Source organism: Gopherus flavomarginatus, chromosome 4 (genome assembly GCF_025201925.1).
Source record: "Gopherus flavomarginatus isolate rGopFla2 chromosome 4, rGopFla2.mat.asm, whole genome shotgun sequence".
Lineage (NCBI taxonomy): Eukaryota > Metazoa > Chordata > Testudines > Testudinidae > Gopherus > Gopherus flavomarginatus.
The window spans coordinates 8032999-8054701 of record NC_066620.1 but is presented as its reverse complement, the minus strand read 5'-3'; the positions used below and the strand labels follow the sequence as shown (position 1 = coordinate 8054701).

Here is a 21703-nt window from a genome sequence, read left to right as displayed (position 1 = left end):
GAGCAGAGAAGAGCAGAAGAATTACTTCTTGTGTCTTGCTTACAACACTCCTGCTAATACATCCCAGAACAGGAGTTGGCAACCTTTGAGAAGCGGTGTGCCAAGTCTTCATTTATTTACTGTAATTTAAGGTTTTGTGTGCCAGTAATACATTTTACATTTACAGGGGCCGGCGGATGGAACCTCTGGCCGGCAGCAGGGGCTGGCAGCCAGGACCCCACACCGGCAGAGGGGGCAGCAGACAGAACCCTAGACTGGAAGCAGGCTGAGCTGCTGCTGGTCTGGGGTTCCGTCCGCCGGCCCCCGTCAGCTGGGGTCCTGATTCTTGGCCCTATGCGATTTAACACTTATCAAAAACTGGGAAGAAAACGCAATCATTACTTAAAATTTACTGAGGACATGCAAATTGGGGGAATGATAAATAATTAAGAAGACAGGTCACTGATAGGGTGATCAAGATCATATAGTAAACTGGGCACATTCAAACATGAATGAATTTTAATATGGCCAAATATAAAGTCTTATATCTAGGAACAGAGAACGTAGGGGAGCTGTATCCTGAGAAGTTGTGACTCTGAAAAAGACTTTGAGGATAGAGGGGGGTGAACATGATAGATAGATGAACAGGTTGGATGTTAGGAAACACTACTGCAATAGGAGGGTGGTGAAGCACTGGAATGGATTACCTAGGGAGGTGGTGGAATCTCCATCCTTAGAGGGTTTTAAGGCCACGCTTGACAAAGCCCTGGCTGGGATAATTTAGTAAGTGTTGGTCCTACTTTGAGCAGAGGGTTGGATTAGATGAACTTCTGAGGTCTCTTCCAACTCTGATCTTCTATGAGCTCCCAGTGAGATGATGGGGCCAAGAGGACTAATGCAATCCTTGGATGTATACAGGGAAAGATATAGAGTAGGAAGATTAGTACCTCTATATTTGGCACTGGTGAAACCACCTCTGGAATATTTCAAGAAGGATGTTGCTAGGCTGGAGAGGGTTCAGAGGAGAGCCACAAGAATGATTAAAGGATTAGACAACTTGCCTTACAGCGATAAGCAGATTGAGCTCCTGGAGTCTAACTTAAAGAGACAGCTGAAAGATGTCTTGTAAGTTCCTACATGGGGAACAGAAATCTGATGATAAAAGATCTTCAACTTAAGAGACAAAGGTATAACACGATCCAATGGCTGGAAGTTAACAATGGCAATGGAAATTGAAGCTAGACAAATTCAGCCTATCAGTAAGACACAAATTTTTAACTTGGGTAACTAACAATTGGAAAGGTCTTCTCATAAATCAAAAACTGATTAAAAGATAGGAAACAAAGAATAGGAAAAAAATGGTCAGTGCCCACAGTAGAGAGAGGCAAATAGCAGGGTCCCCCAAGGATCTGTATTGGGACCTGTGATGTTCAAAATATCCATAAATGATCTGGAAAAGGGGATTAACAGTGAGGTGGCAAAATTGGCAGGATACAAAATTACTCAATATAGCTAAATTCAAAGCTGACTGTGAGGAGTTACAAAAGCATCTCTTAGAAGTGTGTGACTAGGCAACAAAATGGCAGATGAAATACAATGTTGCTAAATGTGAAGTAATGCACATGGGGTCTAAATTAGCTGTTTTCACTCAAGAAAGATCTTGGAGTCATGAGGAATACTTCTTTGAAACATCTGCTCAATGTTCAGCGGCAGTCAAAAAAGCTAACAGAATGTTAGGAACCATTAGGAAAGGGATAGATATGACAGAAAATATCATAATGCCACTATGTCAGTGGTGGGCAATGGTCAGAGTAATCTGCTGGCCAGTCGCCAGACAGTTTGTTTACATTTGCATGGCCACCCGCAGCTCCCAGTGGCTGTAATTTGCTGTTCCCGGCCAATGGGAGCTGCGGGAAACGGCGTGGGCCACAGGGATGTTATGTGAAGCATCTGTCACTGGCCACTATCAGAAGACAGGGTACTGGGCTAGAGGAACCGTTGGTCTGACCCGGTATGGCTGTTCTTATGTGTTAGATGATGTTAACAGCAAAAGAAGGCTGCTAGAATGCAAACTGTTGCAAATAAAGATCCCTCCTGGTTTTCTGAACTCCAGCACATTTATACCCATTTGGTCTCAAGAATCTGTCTCTAATGCACATAACCATCATGGTATGTGATGATGGAGACATGCTGGAGTGGTGGTAACTGAGGTCTAAATGACCGTCTTTTTCCAATTATTTCCAAAATTAAATACCCTGGAATTAGCATGTACCCAATCACCTACTACAGTGACAGGCATGGTATAAGAACCAATTAAAATAACTGCTTTAAATACAGAGGAAACTTACAAGTGAGTTTTCCCAGCGATGTTCCTGGTTTATTTTTAGTTGTATTGATGTTGTACATTATATTCACAGCTTGAAGGCGGTTGTTTGTATTTTAAAACATTTAAAATGGTGCACTATACAGTTTGTGCATTTGCAGCCAATAAAAATAAAATTATGAAGGATTCTTTTAATCACATTCTTAAACCAGTAATTATTAAAAGCTACCAAGTATCAGATAGGGATTCTGTTATGAAACATAGGCTTTGTCTGAAACAAAAATAATAAAATGCAAATTGCCTGCTTCAAGCATTCACTGTAGATTAAAGTTATTGTGGCCTGGTATCATCTTAGCCAGCAGATGAGGTAATTTCAAAAGCTCTATTAAAACTATATCTATTTCTTTCATATTTAGATATATAGTATCATCAATAACTGTGAGCTTCCATCTACAAAATGCTGATGAAAGTAATAACTGTCGCAATAATTTACTCCTGATAAGACTGCTTCAGCTAATTATCTGGAGTCTAAGTGAAAACTGATGCTGATATTAAGAGGTCAGGGAAATGTTCTCAGTGACAACCAGGGGTAGTGTCACAAAAATATGTGCTTGGCAAAGTTTTCTATAAATCCAAATTCTTATTAGCCACAACTATATATCCTGATGCACTTTCATTCATGAACAGCCATAATCCAGGAAGAATTTCACAATGCTACCCTTAAGTTTACCATTAGATTGTCTTATTGATTTTAGGTGACAGTTTATTCAATTTTTTTTTCAATTACTAAAATTCCATTTAATACATCCATCCCATACAGATGGAAACACGTTTATGAAGGGCCTTTCATCCGCAAGGATTACAGAGCACTTCCTGAACTATTGGTTGAATGTTGTTTTGCATCGAAGTCAACAGCAAAACTCTCACTGACTTCCATGGGACCAGAATTTGCCCAGATATATGCAGGAATAATTTCAGCCACTGAAGAACCACCATCAAAACCAATTGAAATTGCAGGTGGGAATGTAGCTAGAAAGGTAAGCTGCCAACCTTGGAAACCAGGGACAAAATTCTATCCCGTCTTAGCGCCAGTGGGATTGCCTGGGGTGTACAAGAAAGCAGAATCTGGGTCATATTGGTAGTAGCATGTGGTGAAGGATAGACAGAGGAGTGTGTCATCTACCCCTCTGATACTAGACAGAGTTGTGTATCATCTGCATATTGCTGGCAGTTGAGTCCATACTGTCTGACCAGTTCACCTACTGGGCTGTGTGTAGCTATTGAATAGGGCCAGAGAGATAATTGACCCTGGTGGGACTTCACAAATGAGGGGCCCAGTGGTGGAGGTGTACTGATCCCTTCCTGGGAGGATGTATCCAAACCATGTTAGTGCATTACCCTTAATCCCAGCCACTTCTCTCTGGTGAGACAGCAGTATCAGTAGCGTCAAATGCTGCGGAAAGGTCCAGTAGAGTGAGAATGCATGTCTGTCCTCTACTGCGCTGAGAGGAAGAGATCATCCATCAGTACCACTAAGGCAGTTTCAGTTCTGTGGACTGGTGTGAGTTCAGACTGTGCCAGGTCTAGGATATTGGCTTCAATTAGCTGAACTTGTAGCTGGCATTTAGCTAGCTTCACTCAGGGCTTGCTCTGGAATAGGAGGCTTGACTTGGGCAGTAATTGTCTAAAACCTGCATATCCAGGCTAGAACCAATGTATCCAAGGTGTGTTTCTTCACTGTCAGTCACACTGTTCGAAGGAGAAAGTGAAGATTCCTTCCCTGATACGGCATTTGTTATCTTGATCATGAGTGGCAACAGTTACTTGTGGCTGTCTTTCACCATCCAGGAAAGCCATGGGGTGGAGTCAGAGGTTGTTGGGCAGTGCCAACTAAGGAATGTGCTGAACTCCAGGATGGAAGGTGGCCTGTTTGGTGGATGCGATGGGGGAATGGACTGATGCAGTTTGGGACGCCTTCCCAAATGTGCATGAACTTTTCAGCAAAGTAGGAAGTAGCTCTTTACAACACTTCAGTCTAGGTTGAGGCCTTTTGCTGCTACTGTGATACAAATAAGAACCACCTCTGGATATTTCACATCTCAGTACTGACCAAGTTTGATTTTTTTCTCTTGCAGACTTTCTTTAAAAATATATATATATATATATATATATATATATATATATATATATATATATATATATATATATTAATGTTTGGAATTTTTTTTAATTGTTTTTGGTAAATAGCTTTAAATTTTGCTTTCTCAGATAGAAATTTTCAACACATCCATACATTTTTTTGAACAGACAGTGAAGTTTATAGCTAGACCCTCTTAGACTTCAAGCTACCTGTATTTTATAATAAAAATAAAAGCTGAGCTCCAGACAGTTTAACATAAGAGCTGGGTTCCTGGCTTTTACTGCATAAATGTAAAGGTGGCCTGTAAAGTAAAATTTGTGTGTGTCTTTTATGATGCATAAACAAGCCCTTTTGCTTAGCTATGTTGCACAGAAAAGGCTGAAGAGATTTAAGGTTTTTGAAGCATTTTTTCTGCTTGTTTTTACAATTAGAAATTCAGGTCTTGCCTAGTCTCATTTTCCCAGCAGATTCCACAGGCAGTTGATGAACTAGCAGGGTTCTGACATAAAAGAAATCTTGACCCTGAACCCCAATTAACTGAAAGGAAAAGGAATTTTTATTCTGACTCTTTTAAAAACTCTGAATTTTGTTAATACCTATTTAACTTAGGCAGTTGGGAGAAAAAATAAATATTCAGCCTGCCCACCCCTTCAGCTAAGAAGTGAGAAAGTTTGCAGGGATATCTCCAAGTCAACTATGGTGTCGTCTAACAACCCCCCCCCAAAAAAAATAGTCGAAAGACTTTCTTGATACTCAAGTTAAAAAAAGACATGCAGCAGAGAAAAGGACACCCCTCCTTTTTTTCCCCTTTCGCCAAGTCAGTTTGCACTCCTGTCATACAAAAGCAAAGAGACAGTCAATGAAATTAAAAGTTGGCAAACTCAAAGCTGATTTAAAAACAATATTTTTTCACAAAACATGGAATTAGACTGTGGTACTCACTGCCACATGAAGTCATTGAATCCAGGAGCTTAGCAAGATTCATAAAGGGGATTGGACATTTATAAGGACAGCAAGAATATCCAGCGTGATCATAGTTAATAACAGTTGTGAAAGGGATATGAAACCTCATGCTTCCGGGTTTAAGCCAATCTCTAACTAGTCGATCATTATGAATCCCAATGTGAGGGTCAGATTATCCCATATCTACCTGATGAGGGTTCTTACACCTTCCTTTGCAGCATCTGAGGCTGTCCACTGTCAGAGACAGAACACTGGATGAGATGGTCCTTTGATCCTGTTTGGCACTTCCTATGTACTCAAAGATAATTAAAAAATAAAGCAGCCATCAATGCATTTTACTAGGCAGCTCAGATTCCCAGACATGCACCAAAATTTGCCCACTTTCCAATATTCCAAAAGAAGCCGACAGTTTTTCCTGGAGGCATCCTACTGAATGTGATAAGCAGCCACACCACGTGCTAGCGATCAGTTATTCAGGTTTGTATTCTTGTTCCGTGTACTTCTGTATCAATCTCAGATGACAAAAGCTGCAGATCGCTGCACAAATGAGATTTCTGTGACATTTGGTCCAGAAGAACAAGGCATGTCATATTGTTCAGAAGTCAGAACTGCCACAAGACAAGAACTGAGCACCTAGAGATTTTTTCCAATGAAACATGAGAAGCCAAAGAGGGAAAGTTCACTCTGAAGTACCAAAATAATGCATAAAATTCAGCAAGGGATTCTTAATACCAGCTAGCTCTGTGACCTTGAGGAAGTCGTTCTGCAGTGACCTGTAAAGGAGACAAATGGATTTGTGACCTGTTTTGCTTGCTTTTGATGTATAAAGAGCTCATTCATCTCAATGCTGACCTCTACATTTCTGTGCCAGTGGGCGATGGGGTGTGTACCCCGCACAGGCAATGAAAGGGACTAACTATGCCCCTGGCTGTACCTGGAGAGCACATCAGGCTTAATTAAAGGTGAAGCCCAGCTGGGGAAGGAACTGGGTGATGACTACAAGGAAAGGAAGCCCAGATTAGAAGGAGCCTGAAGTAGAGGAACACTGCAGTGCCTCTCTTGAGTACAGAGCAGGGGAGCTTCAGCAGGAAGCTTATGATTTGCGACTGGCCCTCATGAGACAAAGCAGCAGGGATGAAGGAGCCTCTTGGAGTGGGCCTGAGAAGGCCAACCCACAGGCAGCTACCTTGGCGGTAGATCAGAGCTGAGGATCCAGTCTCTCTCTGGAAGGGGAGAGACTTCAAAATGAGCTGGCCGGAGGGCTGAGAAGAGGCAGCTGTTCATAGGCTATTGGCAGGGGGCACTAGAGAAGGAGCGCTTGCTACACCATGACCAGCCACAGGGGGGCGTGCCAGAGGTGAGTCTACCCTTCCGAACTGTAGATGCATAGAAGTTACACGTCTAACACTATCTAACTTGCATGTTCAGACGTGGACACTCAATCAGTCAGTGTCCACAAACTACACCTGTAGGCAGAGAAGCAATCTCCACCTGCCTGACAACACTTCCCTGACAACACTTCCCTAAGAATGTAGGCTGATCGAGGAGAACATCCAGACAGTTTTTTGGGTTGCTGCTACAGTTTAGGGTTCCCTCGCATAGTACATCTCAACTTCAACCAGAGCTGGTATGAAATATTTTCCCTGCTCTTAATAACTGGCTAGTGCATTAGGGATGGACATATGGCTCTGCTCCCTTCCTCCCCACCCGCCCGGCGTGTTTTGGAGACAAGACATAGTAGCAAACCCAAGGTTCAGTGAGGCCCTACAAGGGTGTGTGTGTGAGTCTGGGGATTCATTCTTCCTTATATTCCCATGTGGGCATGTAAGCAAGTTAGTGATCCAGCTTTATGATAGCTTTTATATCTGCACACAGGGGTGCTAGATGATGTCCCAGGAGCAGAACAAAATCAGCGAGAGGCACTCTTTTGTGCGAGTATTAAGAGGAAGGATGACCCAGTGGTTGGGGCTGAGACTCAGGAAACCTAGATTAAATTCCCTGCTCCACCACAGACTTCCTGCATGACCTTGAGCAAGTCACTTAGTCTGTCTGCCTGCCTCAGGTCCCTACCTGTAAAATGGGGATAGCTACACTTCAGTGCCTTACAGGGGTGTTGAGAGGATAAAAACATGAGACTATGAGGGGTTCAGATACACTGATAGCAGCAGCCTTAGAAAGATTAAACTTTCAAATGAGTAACTTGTCATCTTTTAATCTTTTTTTAAACTCCCCAAAGTCATGGGAGGGTAGGAATCACTTTTTTGGCTTGCTTTTTATCTGTGCGCCAAGAGAAAAATTGTGTCATTCCTTCCTCTCATCACAGCAGTTGATCAAGAAATGAGATACCAACCATATACAAGAACTGGAGGCCCTCTGTATATAACAGAGATAGCTATCTGCCTTTGTTCCAGCCAATGAAGGGAACACCTCGTTACTAAGGAAAGTGAAGGCTCAAATATTATTAAACAGTTGTCAAGGAAACTTCTGAAAAACCGAGAGAAAAAAATCCATCTTCCATATAGGACAATGAAAAGCCAGACAGATATAAAAGTTTACTATCTAGGGGACGTTTGTCACTTTTTAAACTCCTTGTCATTTTTGGTTTGCTTATTTCAATGAATTTTTAACAAGCATTTGATTCCAATAAGCTCTGGCACAGTATTACATTAAGGTAAGTAATGACTAGAAAAATTATTGTAGCAGAGTGATGGACAAATTTACAGATGATACTCATACCTTGGAGGCTTAGGAACAGCTACAATTTGTTTCTTATTTTTACTCATGTTTAGGACTGACATTTTCCACAGATACTTCTTAAATGTAAAACTGGATGTCCACTTAAATTAAATGAAATCTTTCACATAAACTGTCTGCTTTCTGCAGAAAATTCTGTCTCTTCATTGAAAAAACAAATACTCCCAAAACCAACTGTTTTATTTGGAAATACAGAGGCTCCCCGGGCTATGCAAACCTGATTTACGGAAATCTGCACTTACGGAAAAAGTTTTGTACGCTTTTTTTTTGGGGGCGGGGGAGGGAGAGAGGCATAATTGTCAGGTATACATTCCTGACTTACGCAAAATTCGATTTACACAAGGCATTCCGGTATGGAACACTTGCATAAATTGAGGAGCGTCTGTGCAGCCACAGTGTCTCACAGGAGTTGTAGTTTGGGGCCTTCAACTCTCTGCCCCATAGGGACCCATCTCCTGAGCTGCACTACATCTCCAATGATGCACTTTGGCCATGGGACTCTACAGTGTCTCAGCAAGAGGGGAAAACATGGGGCATCCTTAGTATGATTCTGACATGGGCAGCAGCAAGGCCTCACCCTTGACCTGAACAGACCGCTTCTTGGGTAAGAGATGAGTTTAGTCTCCTTGCCTATTCAGTCCTTGGTCCCTCAGCTAGGTGCCAATACATATGAAAGTTGCTAGGGAGGTTTGTCTTCTGTAGACACTTATGCAGCATGAATTGAACTGAGATCCAACTTATTTCACCAAGCGCAAACAGTAACAGCTTTTGGTCCCTACCAATCTGGTATGCTAGGTGTTACAGATTGCATCTTGTTACCGATGTCCTTAGCCCTGCATTTTTAAACAGAATCAGCCATGAGTGGAGTCAGATGCACTAATCATAGCAAACAACTTACAGGAAGAATTCTCTGTTTGACTATCCATGAAGATGACTTTGGGTGAAATTCTGATCCCACTTAAGTAAATGGGATTTCTGTCAGTGACTTCAGTGGAGCCGGGATTTCAACTTTTGAATTAATATTATTTTTTTAATAAATCTGATTTATTCAGAAATTGTTTAGTGAACGTTTTGGACAGAGGTGTTACAATTGTGGTTTTAAAACTTTTTCTTTTTCATTTGCGAACCCCTAAAATTTTTCAAATGTAAGTGCAGACCGCTTTCGGTGGTCTGTGGAAGTCTTAGACTGAAAATTGACTGAATAGAATTCAAATATAAATGTTGCACATGCTCAGTCCGCATTTGATGCAGAGTGAGAGAGTGCTAAACTATGGGTGTCTATGGTAACGACAACACGTCCCAATTTAGACCAGTACATGGTACTCTCATACATTTGATTGATCAGAAAAACAGAATGCCTCTTCTGGGATCTGAAACTGTTTTCATAGTCATCTTTCGTGGACTCCTTAGACATGTGTAGACCTCTAAGGGTCTGTGGACCACAGGTTGAAAACCACTGTGCTATACCAACTTACTCCAGCTAAGGATTTAACCCTGTCTGTGAATCTATTAACCTGTAAGCGAATTGGACAATTAACTTCAATTACCTCTGACATTCACTATTTCAGTAGATAGCCATGGGGTAAATTGTGAGGAAAGCCTATAAGTCTGTCGATTACAGGGCAGATTTTCAGAAGTGGGTCTAAATAAAGTGGGTAGCTCTTGCTTAGCATCTAGCAACTCCCGTTGTTCTCACTTGGTAACTAAATAGGAACGTAGTTCTTCTGAAATCCACCCACCCACTCCCGCTTACCTGAGAAATATAAGAAGAGAATTAAGACTTTGTTTACACTACCACTTTTGTTGGTAAAACTTTCTTCACACCCCAAACAACAAAACACCCCTTTCCCAACGAACGTAAGTTTCACTGGCAAAAGCACTGGTGTGGACAACGTTATGTCAGCAGGAAGAACAGGAGTACTTGTGGCACCTTAGAGACTAACAAATTTATTTGAGCATAAGCCCACGAAAGCTTATGCTCAAATAAATTTGTTAGTCTCTAATGTACTCCTACAAGTACTCCTGTTCTTTTTGTGGATACAGACTAACACGGCTGCTACTCTGAAACATGTTAGCAGGAGAGGCTCTGCTGGTGACATAGCTAACACCACTTGTTGGGGGTGGTTTAATTATACTGGCAGGAGAGTTCTTTCCTGCCAGCAAACAGTGGCTATACAGGAGACCTTACACTGGCACAGCTGTAGTGGTACAGCTGCACTGCTCTAAGGTCCATAGTGTAGACACAGCCTAAGGAATGAAAGTCACAGTATAGACAAAAAAGAGAGAAAATATAACAAAGCTATATAAACAACTAGCACCCATTTACAGAGGGAAACGTGTAGTCAAACAAGTGCGGTGCTTACGAGAGTAGACCCCTATTTAGGACAGATTAGTGGCCAGAATGTAAATGCAAATGCATCAAAAGGAAGTTTCTGCAACCTTGCACTGAGCTGGAGGAATTCTGTTCTCTACCAGCAACAGGCTGAGCTGATGTCTCTGGCCTGGCCAACCAAAGAGCCAAGGCTTTCTGCAGGAGGCATGCTGTATTAGCTGGGCCAGTAGGGACCCTTTGAAAAGCTGAAGGAGCCAGCTAGTAGGTTGTTTGTTTGTTTTTTTAAAGGGGCAAAAAGTTCCTCTTAACAGAGTGATATAGCTTACAGTTCTTTTCCTCTCTGCACTTGCAACCCACCAGATCTACTCCAGTATCTTGCTAGTTGAACGCATGCTTTTATGGACAAATTTTTTTGAATGGGAAGATGGGGAAGCATATGTGGATACTGCTCTGCTTACCTAAGAAGATGTGTTGGTGGAAGTAATTAATGACCTGTGAGGAGATTTTTTTTTTCAGAATTGCTGTAAGTTGAAATGGGAATGAAAAGCTCATTTAAATCAAACCATCAAGATGAAATTCAGTTACTTTTAGCACTCTGGGAGCCAATTAAATAGACAAGACGAAAAGCAAAAAGCTATTATAATGTGGAATGTCTGTTTCCGAGATATGGAGCTTCTGAACACAGCTTCATTATTCACTGAAACCTGGGGTCTTATGGTTACATAAGACTAGGAACTTGATTTAATTAACAAAATAGCTTCAAAACATGACACTCACCATTCCTAGGTAAGCAACGCCAAGTCTGTCCTTAAGATGGGTGTACGTGACTTTCAGTGGGAGGGGTGCCTGCGGAGCCAAGTGCCCAGCTACACAATGTGTATTTATAGGTAGAGGTGATGAGCCAGATTCTCAGCTTGTATAAATCTATAGAGCTAGGAGGATTTTCACCAGTTGAGGATCTGGCCTGATGTGTTTATGGTTTTCTATGGCCACTCCTATCTGCAGCACACACGAAATTAGATGTGGCTGTAACTAGAGGGCCTATGCACTAAATGACAAGAAGGCTTGTTAAACTAAAAGTTGGGCTGCTGCCACTGTTTCCTGTTGCTCCAGACCCCATTTCACATCCTCCCCTGCTTTGTGAAGAGGGTTTTCAATCCTATTGTGACACCGTGTTAGCAGGCGGTGTACTGACCCGCTCCTAACACAGCACACGCACACATGGGCTAGGATATACACATTTCCCCCTTCCTGGTGTTTCCTTCACCATGACTTTGTGGGGGACTTTTCTGCAGAGGCTGCACTAATATCAACGCATTCCCCACCCCTCTGCTGTTCCAGGCAAGCACCACTCACTCACTTGGTCTGAGCTGGCCCACAACCTCTGCTCACCGCCAGTGGTCTGCACCTGGGTTTCCAACGGCAGAATCTCAGGCTTTGTCTGGTCCTGTGACTGAACTGCCCAATTTATGTATATTAGGTTCATATTTTCAAAGGGGCTTCAGGGAGTTAGGCACCCGGAGCACACTGGGAGCAGCCTCGCTAACCTGTAACATCAGATGTTAATGTGTGAATTATATAACTGCATTCATCTACATGACACACTGAAGGAAACCCACAATAGGATTTTCAAGAGTGCTCAGGTGATTTAGGAGCACAGACCAGGATTTTCAAAGGGCCTACCAGGAGATAGGTGTTTACCTCTCCAGGCATTTCACTGATATTTGGATCCCTAGTTCCCTTAGGCGCCTTTGAAAATCCCACCTCTACCTTGTCAGTCACTATGAAACCTCCCTGGCCACACAACAGCAGATCTTAAGGTGGCCATCCTGCAGCAAAAAAACTTCAGGACCAGACTTCAAAGAAAAACTGCTGAGCTTCAGTTCATCTGCAAATTTGACACCATCAGCTCAGGATTAAACAAAGACTGTGAATGGCTTGCCAACTACAAAATCAGTTTCCCCTCCCTTGGTTTTCACACCTCAACTGCTAGAAGAGGGCCTCATCCTCCGTGACTGAACTAACCTTGTTATCTCTAGCTTGCTTCTTGCTTGCATATATATATATATATATATATATATATATATACACCCGCCCCTGGAAATTTCCACTACATGCATCCAACGAAGTGGGTATTCACCCACGAAAACTCATGCGCCAAAACGTCTGTTAGTCTATAAGGTGCCACAGGATTCTTTGCTGCTTTTACAGATCCAGACTAACACGGCTACCCTTCTGATACTGGTCACTATGAAGTGCCCAATCCCTACATGCATGAGGATGCTTGTCTTTTACCCTATTCGACACAGCAAAATCCCAATTTACATCTGCCCCAGTTGACCACAACATATACATGTGGGCATATTTCATAACAGCTTTGCAGCTTCATGACAGAATTTGCTCCAATCTAGTGCATTTACCTTCCCAATTATTTTTATAATAGACAGCAAAGCACTTGAGAATGTGTTTAAGTCCTTCCCTAGTCAACAAAACACTGAAGTCGACAGGACTTAAATGCAAGCTTAGTTTTTAGCATGTGTGTTAATGGTTTGCTGAATCAGGGCCAATGGCAATTCTTTGTTTGCTTTAAAATCACTTACACAAAGTTGTTTGTTTCTTTAAAAAAGAGAAAAAGCTATTGTACCCTTCAACAAAAACAGCCCAAGGAACTGAAAGAAGGTGATTGAAAAGAAAATTACATTCTAGATACAGGTAAATTATATTAGAGAGAGCATGTCTAACAAGAACACTTTGGACTATAATACACATCAAACTAAAATTAAATTACTCTCAAAAGCAGAGCACCTGTAAATTTATCAAAAAAATAAAAATAGGAGTGTTGAGCTTTTAATTGTTTTTACTGCAGACACAAACCAAAAACACTGATTAACCTAATGGGCAAAAGAGGTAATTAGTTTGCAGCAGATGTACCCGTAAAAGCAATGCTGTGACTGTGCTCCCGATTTAATCTGCCTTCGTTTTATGAAGACAACTGGCACATTAATTTTTTTCCTCCTCTAGGGTTTAGGTCTTGAGAACTGCTCAGGCCACTCAACCTAATTACCCAGATATCAGTACTGCCTGCTGTATAGTGTATGCTGCTAAGCCTAATCAAAGCTCCCTATCTGAAAAGAGAGTTTAATTTCCTTTTTAAAAAGTTTTGTGAAAATATTAAAGATTAGGAAAATTGAGATGAACAGATTACTGAGCAATATGAATGGAATCATATCAAAGAGGTGTTTACATGGAGGGGAGCCAGCATGTATTTGCATAAAATAATCTTTCACAGTTTTTGTGGTGTTTCAGTCATTTTCTATAGGAAATTACCTACAGAGTTTCAGATATGGGCAGAATATTGCTATAAGATTGTGACTCCACACCCTTTATAAAATGCTTAATAGGAGAAGGTCACAGCCACACACACCAAGTTTCCAAAGATACGAGAGAGAGCGATTTCTTACCGTCATTTACTGTAGTGCCTAGATGTCCTAACTGAGATTGGGGACCCATTGTGCTAGGGTTGGGCATACATAGTCAGAGATGTCCCAGCTCCAAAGAACTCACAATCTAAATTGGGGGCGGACAAACCATGGCTCGCGAACTGCATGCAGCTTTTTTACACTTAAAGGGCGGCTCGTTGAGCCTCCCATGACCCCACCCCCACATTCTGAACCTACCAGATGGAGCGAGGGAAGCTCAGGACTTCTGCCTTGCAGCAGAGTGCAGGGGTAGGGGCTTCCACCTAGCAAGGAGAGCGGTCTCAGGCTTCAGCCCCACAGGGTGCACCTGCCGGGGCTTGGGACTTCAGCAGCAGTGAGGCTAAAGCCCCAAGTCCTGGCAGGTGCCTCTCACACGGCAGAAGCTCCGAGTCCTGGCTCTCAAACTTCTGAAGATTGTTGTCTGTGGCTCGGAGAGTCAATATGTTTGGCCACCCTGATCTAAATGGAAGAGGAGAAAGGGAAATAGAGAGGAAGTGAGTTGGCGAAGATCACCCAGCAGGTTGGTGTCGGAACAGGAGCAGAACCCAGCTCTCCTGAGCCCCAGTCCATGACCTCACCATGCTTACACAAGTTGTTTTTTTGTTTTTTTTGTTCTGGTGCACACTGCTGCTGGTGCATTTCTGCTGGCTGGGACAGCGTCGACTGCCCACGCCTGGCTGTATTTCAACCACTAGGTTGGCTAGAGGTGCTTGGATGCCGGTCTGATGAGAGTGGCTAAAACAGCTGAATAGCCAGTGGTGCTCCCATATAATGAGGGGCTGGGCTGGTATCCGTTTGAAGAAAAATGCCAGGCTTACTGCGGAGAATAGCAGCAACCTCAAAAGGAAGTGGGAGAATTCATTATTGGGGTAGTGATTTGAAGAAGTAAAGCACTAAATGTTTTCTGCCCCCATCTGAACATGCTGATGATCATTCTCAACCCAATGGTGAATGCTACAATAATAGTTATTCATAGAATCACACCCTTAAAGCCACAAGGGACCATCAGATCATCTACTATGAACTCCCCTTGATCACAAGCCGCAGAGTTCCATCTGTTTACTCCTGTATTGAGCCCGATAACTCACTGATAAGGTCAATATAGCTGCTATCCAGCCATTAGTATAAAACTCTCTGAATATGATGTCCATTAAACCCTGGAGATGTTCGCAGGGCCAGATACAGGCAGATCATGTGCTGTGAGTTGGGCCTGCAAGATCTACGTTATGTCCAAAGTAGAGGTAGGAAAAGGATTTTTTACCTTCCAACAATACTACATAAAATATGGAGTCCAAGTCAAACCTTTTTGCAGCGACACTGAGTAATCCCTTATGTTGTGAGTAAACCCATTGATTTTAATGGGATTATTCACAAGCAAGGCACTGCTTACCCTGAGTAAGGATGGCAAAATCTGAGACTAAGTGATCAAAGGTTGCTTCCACCGGCTACTTCGACTGAACGTGCTCTGCAGATTAAAAGTCACCTACTGTATTTCTTATATTTCCCCTGAGTGCTTTTGTTACAAGGATAATGCCGTTGTACTAAGGATGGTTTATTGTACTGCTCGCTTCTCTTGTTTAATTTTTTGTCTGTAACCAAGAGCGCTGAGGCACATTTGTGGCACTGACATTTTTCAAATCCTGCATGGAGCTTTTGGGAATATTCACACTGAACATTAAACAGAGCACTGACCTTCCTGCAGCCATTGCCCAAAGCCAGCAAAGTACTTCTACGAAAAAGTCCTATAAAAAGAACTTACGGATGAAACCAACAGTGTTCTATAGATATCACTCCAAAAGACTACGAGAGAGAGAGAATGATATCCTTCTATAGGTTATTTAGGCCAATCTGTAGAACAGCAGGGATGTAACTATTAAATTTTGCAGGGTCCTACAGAACAGTTTTCACTTTCTATTACATTCTGCAGAGCTTTTCCTTAAGGATGCACACTACATGCAATGACTTCATCCTTCGTAGAGGCTCGTTCAAACTCTTGGTGGCCCTCCCCTAATTCACTAATGCTAATATGACAGCTAGCATGGAATGCAAGCCTAGAGGTCCACAACTGCAACCCAGCGTTCACTGTGTAAATAGAGAGGTGAGAAATATCCTTAGTCAGCTGCCTCCTTTCTTTTTTTGTTGCTAATCCTACTGTCACAACTTTAGGACTGGATCATGGGCATGCCAAAACATGCCAGTATTATGGGAAGGTGTACTTGGAGCATCAGAATGTGCATGTATGTATGGCCTGGCAGGCACATTCAACATTGAATGCTGGGACGAAACTGTCCTTAAAGTAAACCCCAACTAAATCTCCAGATCTCAGCTACCCTGAACTTTCTAGCCTATGGTACTTATTTGGCCCTCCATGACTGTAGTATCTAAGCACCAGACAGTCTTTAATGTATTTGTCCTCACAACAACCTTGTGAGATAGGACAGTGCCGTTATCCCCATTTTACAGATAAGAAACTGAGGCATAGAGAAACTAAGTGATTTGCTGAAAGTCTAGCCACTGGGCCATCCTTCCTTTTGTTGGACAACCCTTCTACTCTTGAGGGAGTTTAGAGCTGGTTCTGATCCTTGCTGCTGACCCCTGTCACTAAAATGGGTTTAATCAAAATCTCGGAACTAACCAAACTTTGGGGAAATGAAGATCCAGATCCAAGCATTGTAGCTCATGTTTCTCTCTACCTGAAAGTGACCAGATTCTGCCAAGTCCAATGGCCACATCTGCTGTTGCTTCAGCTGCTGGTGACAAGCCCTGTGGCACTATTAATACCACGAAGAGAGCGAAGCAAAGGGATATACGCTGGTTCCACCAAAGCTAAACCGAGAAGCGCCAGTTTTCTCATCAGTTTTCAAATAGAGGACACTTCTGGTGGGGGGAAAAGCTGGAGGTGGTATTTGAGTGGTATGGGAGAGGTGAGTGTGTGTGTACTGGGAGGGGTGTATGAGGGGGCATTTGAGGGATGCTGGAGGGGTGTACGTGTACTGGGACAGGGTGTTTGGGGGAGGTGGAGGGGTGAGTGTGTATTGAGACAGGGTATTTGGGATTGTACCTGTTTGGAATGGGTACCTGTGGCCTCATACTTGAGGTGGGGGCAGAGACATGCTCCCTGTCACGGTGGCAGCGTGGCTGGTACAGGCCTGGGACACTCCGCCAGCGCCTCCCTGTGGGTCTCTCCCTCTCCCCAGGGCAGGGAGCCAGGGCCTGGCCCTGTCACTCCTCCTGGCTGGGCTTTGAGGCCCTGCAGAGGGGTGGGCGGACGGACGGCCCAGCCAGGAGGCACTTGCCAGTTCTGCTTATCTGGCAGGCCAGGCTTGGCAGGATTTGGCAGCTGTGGATGCAGGGAAGGGACCAATCAGGGCACAGAGACGGTTTTCCTGGACATTTCCTCTTATTTGAAAATTCCTCCCAGCTGGAGGATTGAAAAAGAGGTTATGTCTGGTAACCCTACCCATCCCTGTTCTGTCTGACACAGCATTTACTGAAGTCAATGCAAAGATTCCTACTGACTTCAAGGGGAGTTGGAGTGGCCTCTTGATGCATGCTGAATTAATCTATTTCCAAGGGGCCAATTTCTCCCAGCTCCACTAGTGCAACTCAGTTCTATTTCATTGACTTCCAAGTTGCAAGCCCACTGACTTCACAGGTGTAGCGGCAAGAACTTGGCCGTAGAAGTTTAATTATTGTGTACCAAGTTGGTATTGCTGCTGGAGGGCAAGTTCTGTTTTGATTGCATAGGGGATTCCTACGGGAAATATTAACAATTTGTTCATGGTTTAAAAGAAATGAATTTGGTACAAAGACTCAGATCAGCTGATCTCAGAAAGAAAATTACCATGGTCTCAAGAGAGCTTGCAAACACAAGAGGCTCCGTCTGTTACATCAACTTCAAGTTTTAAACCAGACCCCATAAAGATTTTTGGGGGAAACTAGCTACATATTTTCTGAATCATAACCAGGCATCTGTTAAAAGGCCAGCAGTGGGCAAATCAGCATGAGAGAGTGTTTTCTGTGGACCCCCCAAAAGCAGACTTTTACTTTTAAAAAAGCCATTGAAGCAGCATGATGCCCTCAATGCTTTTAGGCAAGTTACCAGCCTGGAGTGGTCAAAACTATCCATATGCTTTTGCGGCTATAATCAGTTACAAATGGATGATGCATGAGTGACAGAAAACATGCCATTTTAAATTTGTTTGTTGCAGTGGGGGGAAGTATTTAGCTTTCCCTATGCAGGACCAAATCTTTTACTGAGAACTCAGGGCCAGATCCTTAGCTGGTATCTCTCCATCAACAGCAATGGAGAGATGCACTTTAACACCAGCCCATGATCTTCCCTGTGCTCAAATATCCCAGCTTTATAGTTGAAACTGCTGGAGCTGAAGAGCAGATTGTGGCCAATTTAAATTTTCCCCGATATTTCCTTCCACTCTGTTGTAACATAGGAATGAAATCCATTAGCACGAGCTCACAGGCAGCAACATTCCCCATTGAATTGAACTTTGTTTCTGGAATGCTGCCACTGACTCTATGCATGACTCACTCATATTATTAAACAAGCAGCAATACCAAATCTCCTCCTCCAAAGCCTTGGTGCAGTACGAAATGGATTCGCTCGCACTGTTTATGCTTCACGTCTCATGCTATCTTTATTATCTTTAATTAACACTGCATCAGGAGAAAAATTTAACTACCGATAACCCCATTTGGCAGCCACAGAGGAAGCAAAGCAGTCATTTATTTTTGTGTGTTTAGTTTTGTATTAATATTCATCGAGAGACATAACATACAAAAAGGTAAACAACATAGAGTTTGTCTATGTCACTGAATACTGCACATTTCACGTGATATGGTGCATAATTGCATTGGCTATTATATATATAAAATCAGAACATTACATAGACATCACTTGTTAGGGTGGGAGTAATAACAAAAAAAGGCAGTGGAGAGAGACAGGATGACATTCACAATTAAGCAAAAAAGGGGAGGAAGGGAGTGGAAAGGTGAAGAGTTCGGGGGTAATGGAAGACTAACGTTATTTGAGCTCTCTCAGGCCAGGGCTACACTAAAAAGTTAAGTAAACCCAGCTATGTCGCCCAAAGGTGTCAAAAATCACCTGACATTGTTAAGCCAGCATAACCTGCAGTGTAGACAGAGTTATGTCAACAGAAGAATTCTTCTGCCTCTCAGGGAGGTAATAATGGATACATAGCTGACCGGGACCTGGGGAGTTTATGAAGCATTTTCAAGGTTCCCAGTAGCTCTAGGGCCTCTGGCAGTCCTAGGGCATCTGGACCAAACAGATACATTAGCAAGTGTTTTCGTTGTAAGTATTGCCACTCCGCTGTCACAGCACTACTTTAGTGTTAGAAGGAGACAAAGCTCTCATCCCTGACTAATTGGAAAATCCATATGATGTCCTTGCTCAGCTAGTTCTTCCAAATTATAGTTCCCCTCCACCCCCTGTTTGCTAGTCTGGGTTACCCCAGCTAGGAGCATTTTCCATGACAGCGAGGATGAAATTGGTATCTCTTCGCCAGGCTACCCCAAACCCTTTGCGGAGAAGCATTGTAATATTGATTTCAACAGGGAGTACAGATTTGATAATCATGTTTTGTTCCAATTTAGCACTTTAAAAGAAAGGAGTTTGAGGCGTCAAGAAATTACTGCTAAATTGCACGGCAGCAGTGAACAAATCCCACTTGTTTCACACCTTAACAAACTAGAAAAAATAAACCAGTTATATGCTCTAAAGGCTAAATGAAAAATTTCATCAGCAGTTTTCTATAAATTGCTATAAAATTGTTTCAAATACAGGTAGGCACTGGATTAGGACTCAGAAGATCTGGGTTCAATACTTAGGTCTGTCACAAATCAAATAATTTCTCTGTTCTTTAGTTTCTCATTTGTAAAATGGGAATAATACTGCTTCCTTTTGGCCCAGAAAACATAGGAATTGTCAGACTTGATCAGATCTGAAGTCCATGATCTAGTCCAGTGTTTTGTCTCTAACAGTGGCCAGAACCAGATACTTCAGAGAAAGCACAAGAATCCCACAGTAGGTAGATGTCAGGTAATCTACCCCACACAATAGGTCTCATCTTGATCTCTAATAGTCACAGACTGGCTTAAACCATGAAGCTTAATACTTCAAACTTTTTGTTACCATTAACTATTAGCACCCTGGATATTCTTTTAGCCATCTGTCCAAACCCTTTTTTAATTTCGCTAAATTGTAAACCTCAATAACTTCTCGTGGAAGGGAGTTCCATAGTCTAATTATACATTCTTTGAAAAAGTATTTCCCATTATTGGTTTTCAATTTGCCACCTTTTAATTTGGATAGTTGTCCTCATGTTCTTATGTTATGAGACAGGAAGAACAGTAGCTCCTGATATACCGTCTTTAGACCATTCACCATGTTTTACACTTTTATCATGGCCCTTTTCCTTGATCTCTTTTCTAAAGGTAAACAGTCCCACCCATTTCAACCTCTCTTCATATGAGGGTATTTCCCTGCCACCAATCATGTTTACTGCCCTTCTTGGAGCCCCCTCGAGTTCTGCAATACTCTTTGAGATTGGGTACTAGAACTGCACAGATTCTATAAATCACTGGCTTCATTTGAAATAAAGGGATTGTAATATTTTCTGCTTTATTCTCCATCCCGCATTTCCACCTTTTCCCTGTCTTGTCTACTTAGATTGTAAATTCTTCTGGACAGGGACGACGTGTATGGACAGTGTAGCCCAATGGGGCCCTGATTTCAGCAAGGGTCTCTAGGTGGTAAAATAATACACAAACTAATAGCACAGAAACATCCCCGCAGAGATTTCTGGGACCGAGACTGTCAGGGGCTTGTCTTCAGGTGTACCCCAGAGATTATCGGCACAGTAAGAAGCACCGTCTCATGGATGTTAATTTTAAAAGAGACGATCGGTTAATGTATTGCCCGCATGGGAACAAAAGCCAAAGTCTACTGTGCAAAGCAAAATGACAACCCCACTCAGCGAACATAAATAATGGAACCCAGCAAGAAATCCCTCAACGTGCTGAAGAGAACAGCGCAGAGCAGAAAACACTGTCATTTGCTTGCCAGTGCTTATTACAGCAGTAAATAACCAGCTGCCAATTATCGTTAGTGGGTAACCGTAGAGCAAAGGCTCAGTGTCAACACAGAAGCACTACTCAGCCTGGCAGATTTCCATCCATCTCTGATTTTTTTTTTTTTTAAGGTAACCAAGAGGCTCAGCTACACAAAATCTAGAACATGTTTTACAATGAAAAAGGTATTAACCCTTTCTGACCGGTGTGCCTCATGCCACATCCACAGCCCTAGCCTATCTCATAGAACTGAAAGGTCATTGAGTCCCTCCCCCTGCCTTCTAGTACTAGCAGGACCAAGTACTGATTTTGCCTCAGATCCCAAAGTGGCCCCCTCAAGGATTGAACTCACAACCCTGGGTTTAGCAGGCCAATGCTCAAACCACTGAGCTATCCCTCCCCCAAGAGCTGGGCTGCCCCCTGTGAGCAGCTTACCCCCGCCCCAGCCCTGCAAGACCACGGACTGGGTGCCTAACTGCTCCATAGAAGCTACTTCAAGCGTTAAAGAGGAGCATCCATGCAGTGGCAGATTCCACCGCCTTAATGCACTGTCATGCTAAGAGCCCCCCCGGAGTTCTTTCCTTAATGGGTAATTTAGGGCTCAGTGGTAAGTGTTGTTACTC

General features: G+C 42.8%; 1 protein-coding gene across 4 annotated transcripts in view; it reads right to left on the bottom strand.

Moving 5' to 3' along the window:
• Window positions 1-21703, bottom strand: part of SHLD1 (shieldin complex subunit 1) — a 72975-nt gene that overhangs the window by 12268 nt on the left and 39004 nt on the right. Inside the window, exon 2 of one of the 4 annotated variants that reach the window (XM_050952239.1) lies at window positions 6099-6178. The exons of the other annotated variants lie outside the window; for them this stretch is intronic. Within the exon in view, the coding sequence (XP_050808196.1) occupies window positions 6099-6178 (80 nt within the window). The remainder of the gene's footprint in view (window positions 1-6098; window positions 6179-21703) is intronic. 4 annotated transcript variants of the gene reach the window in all.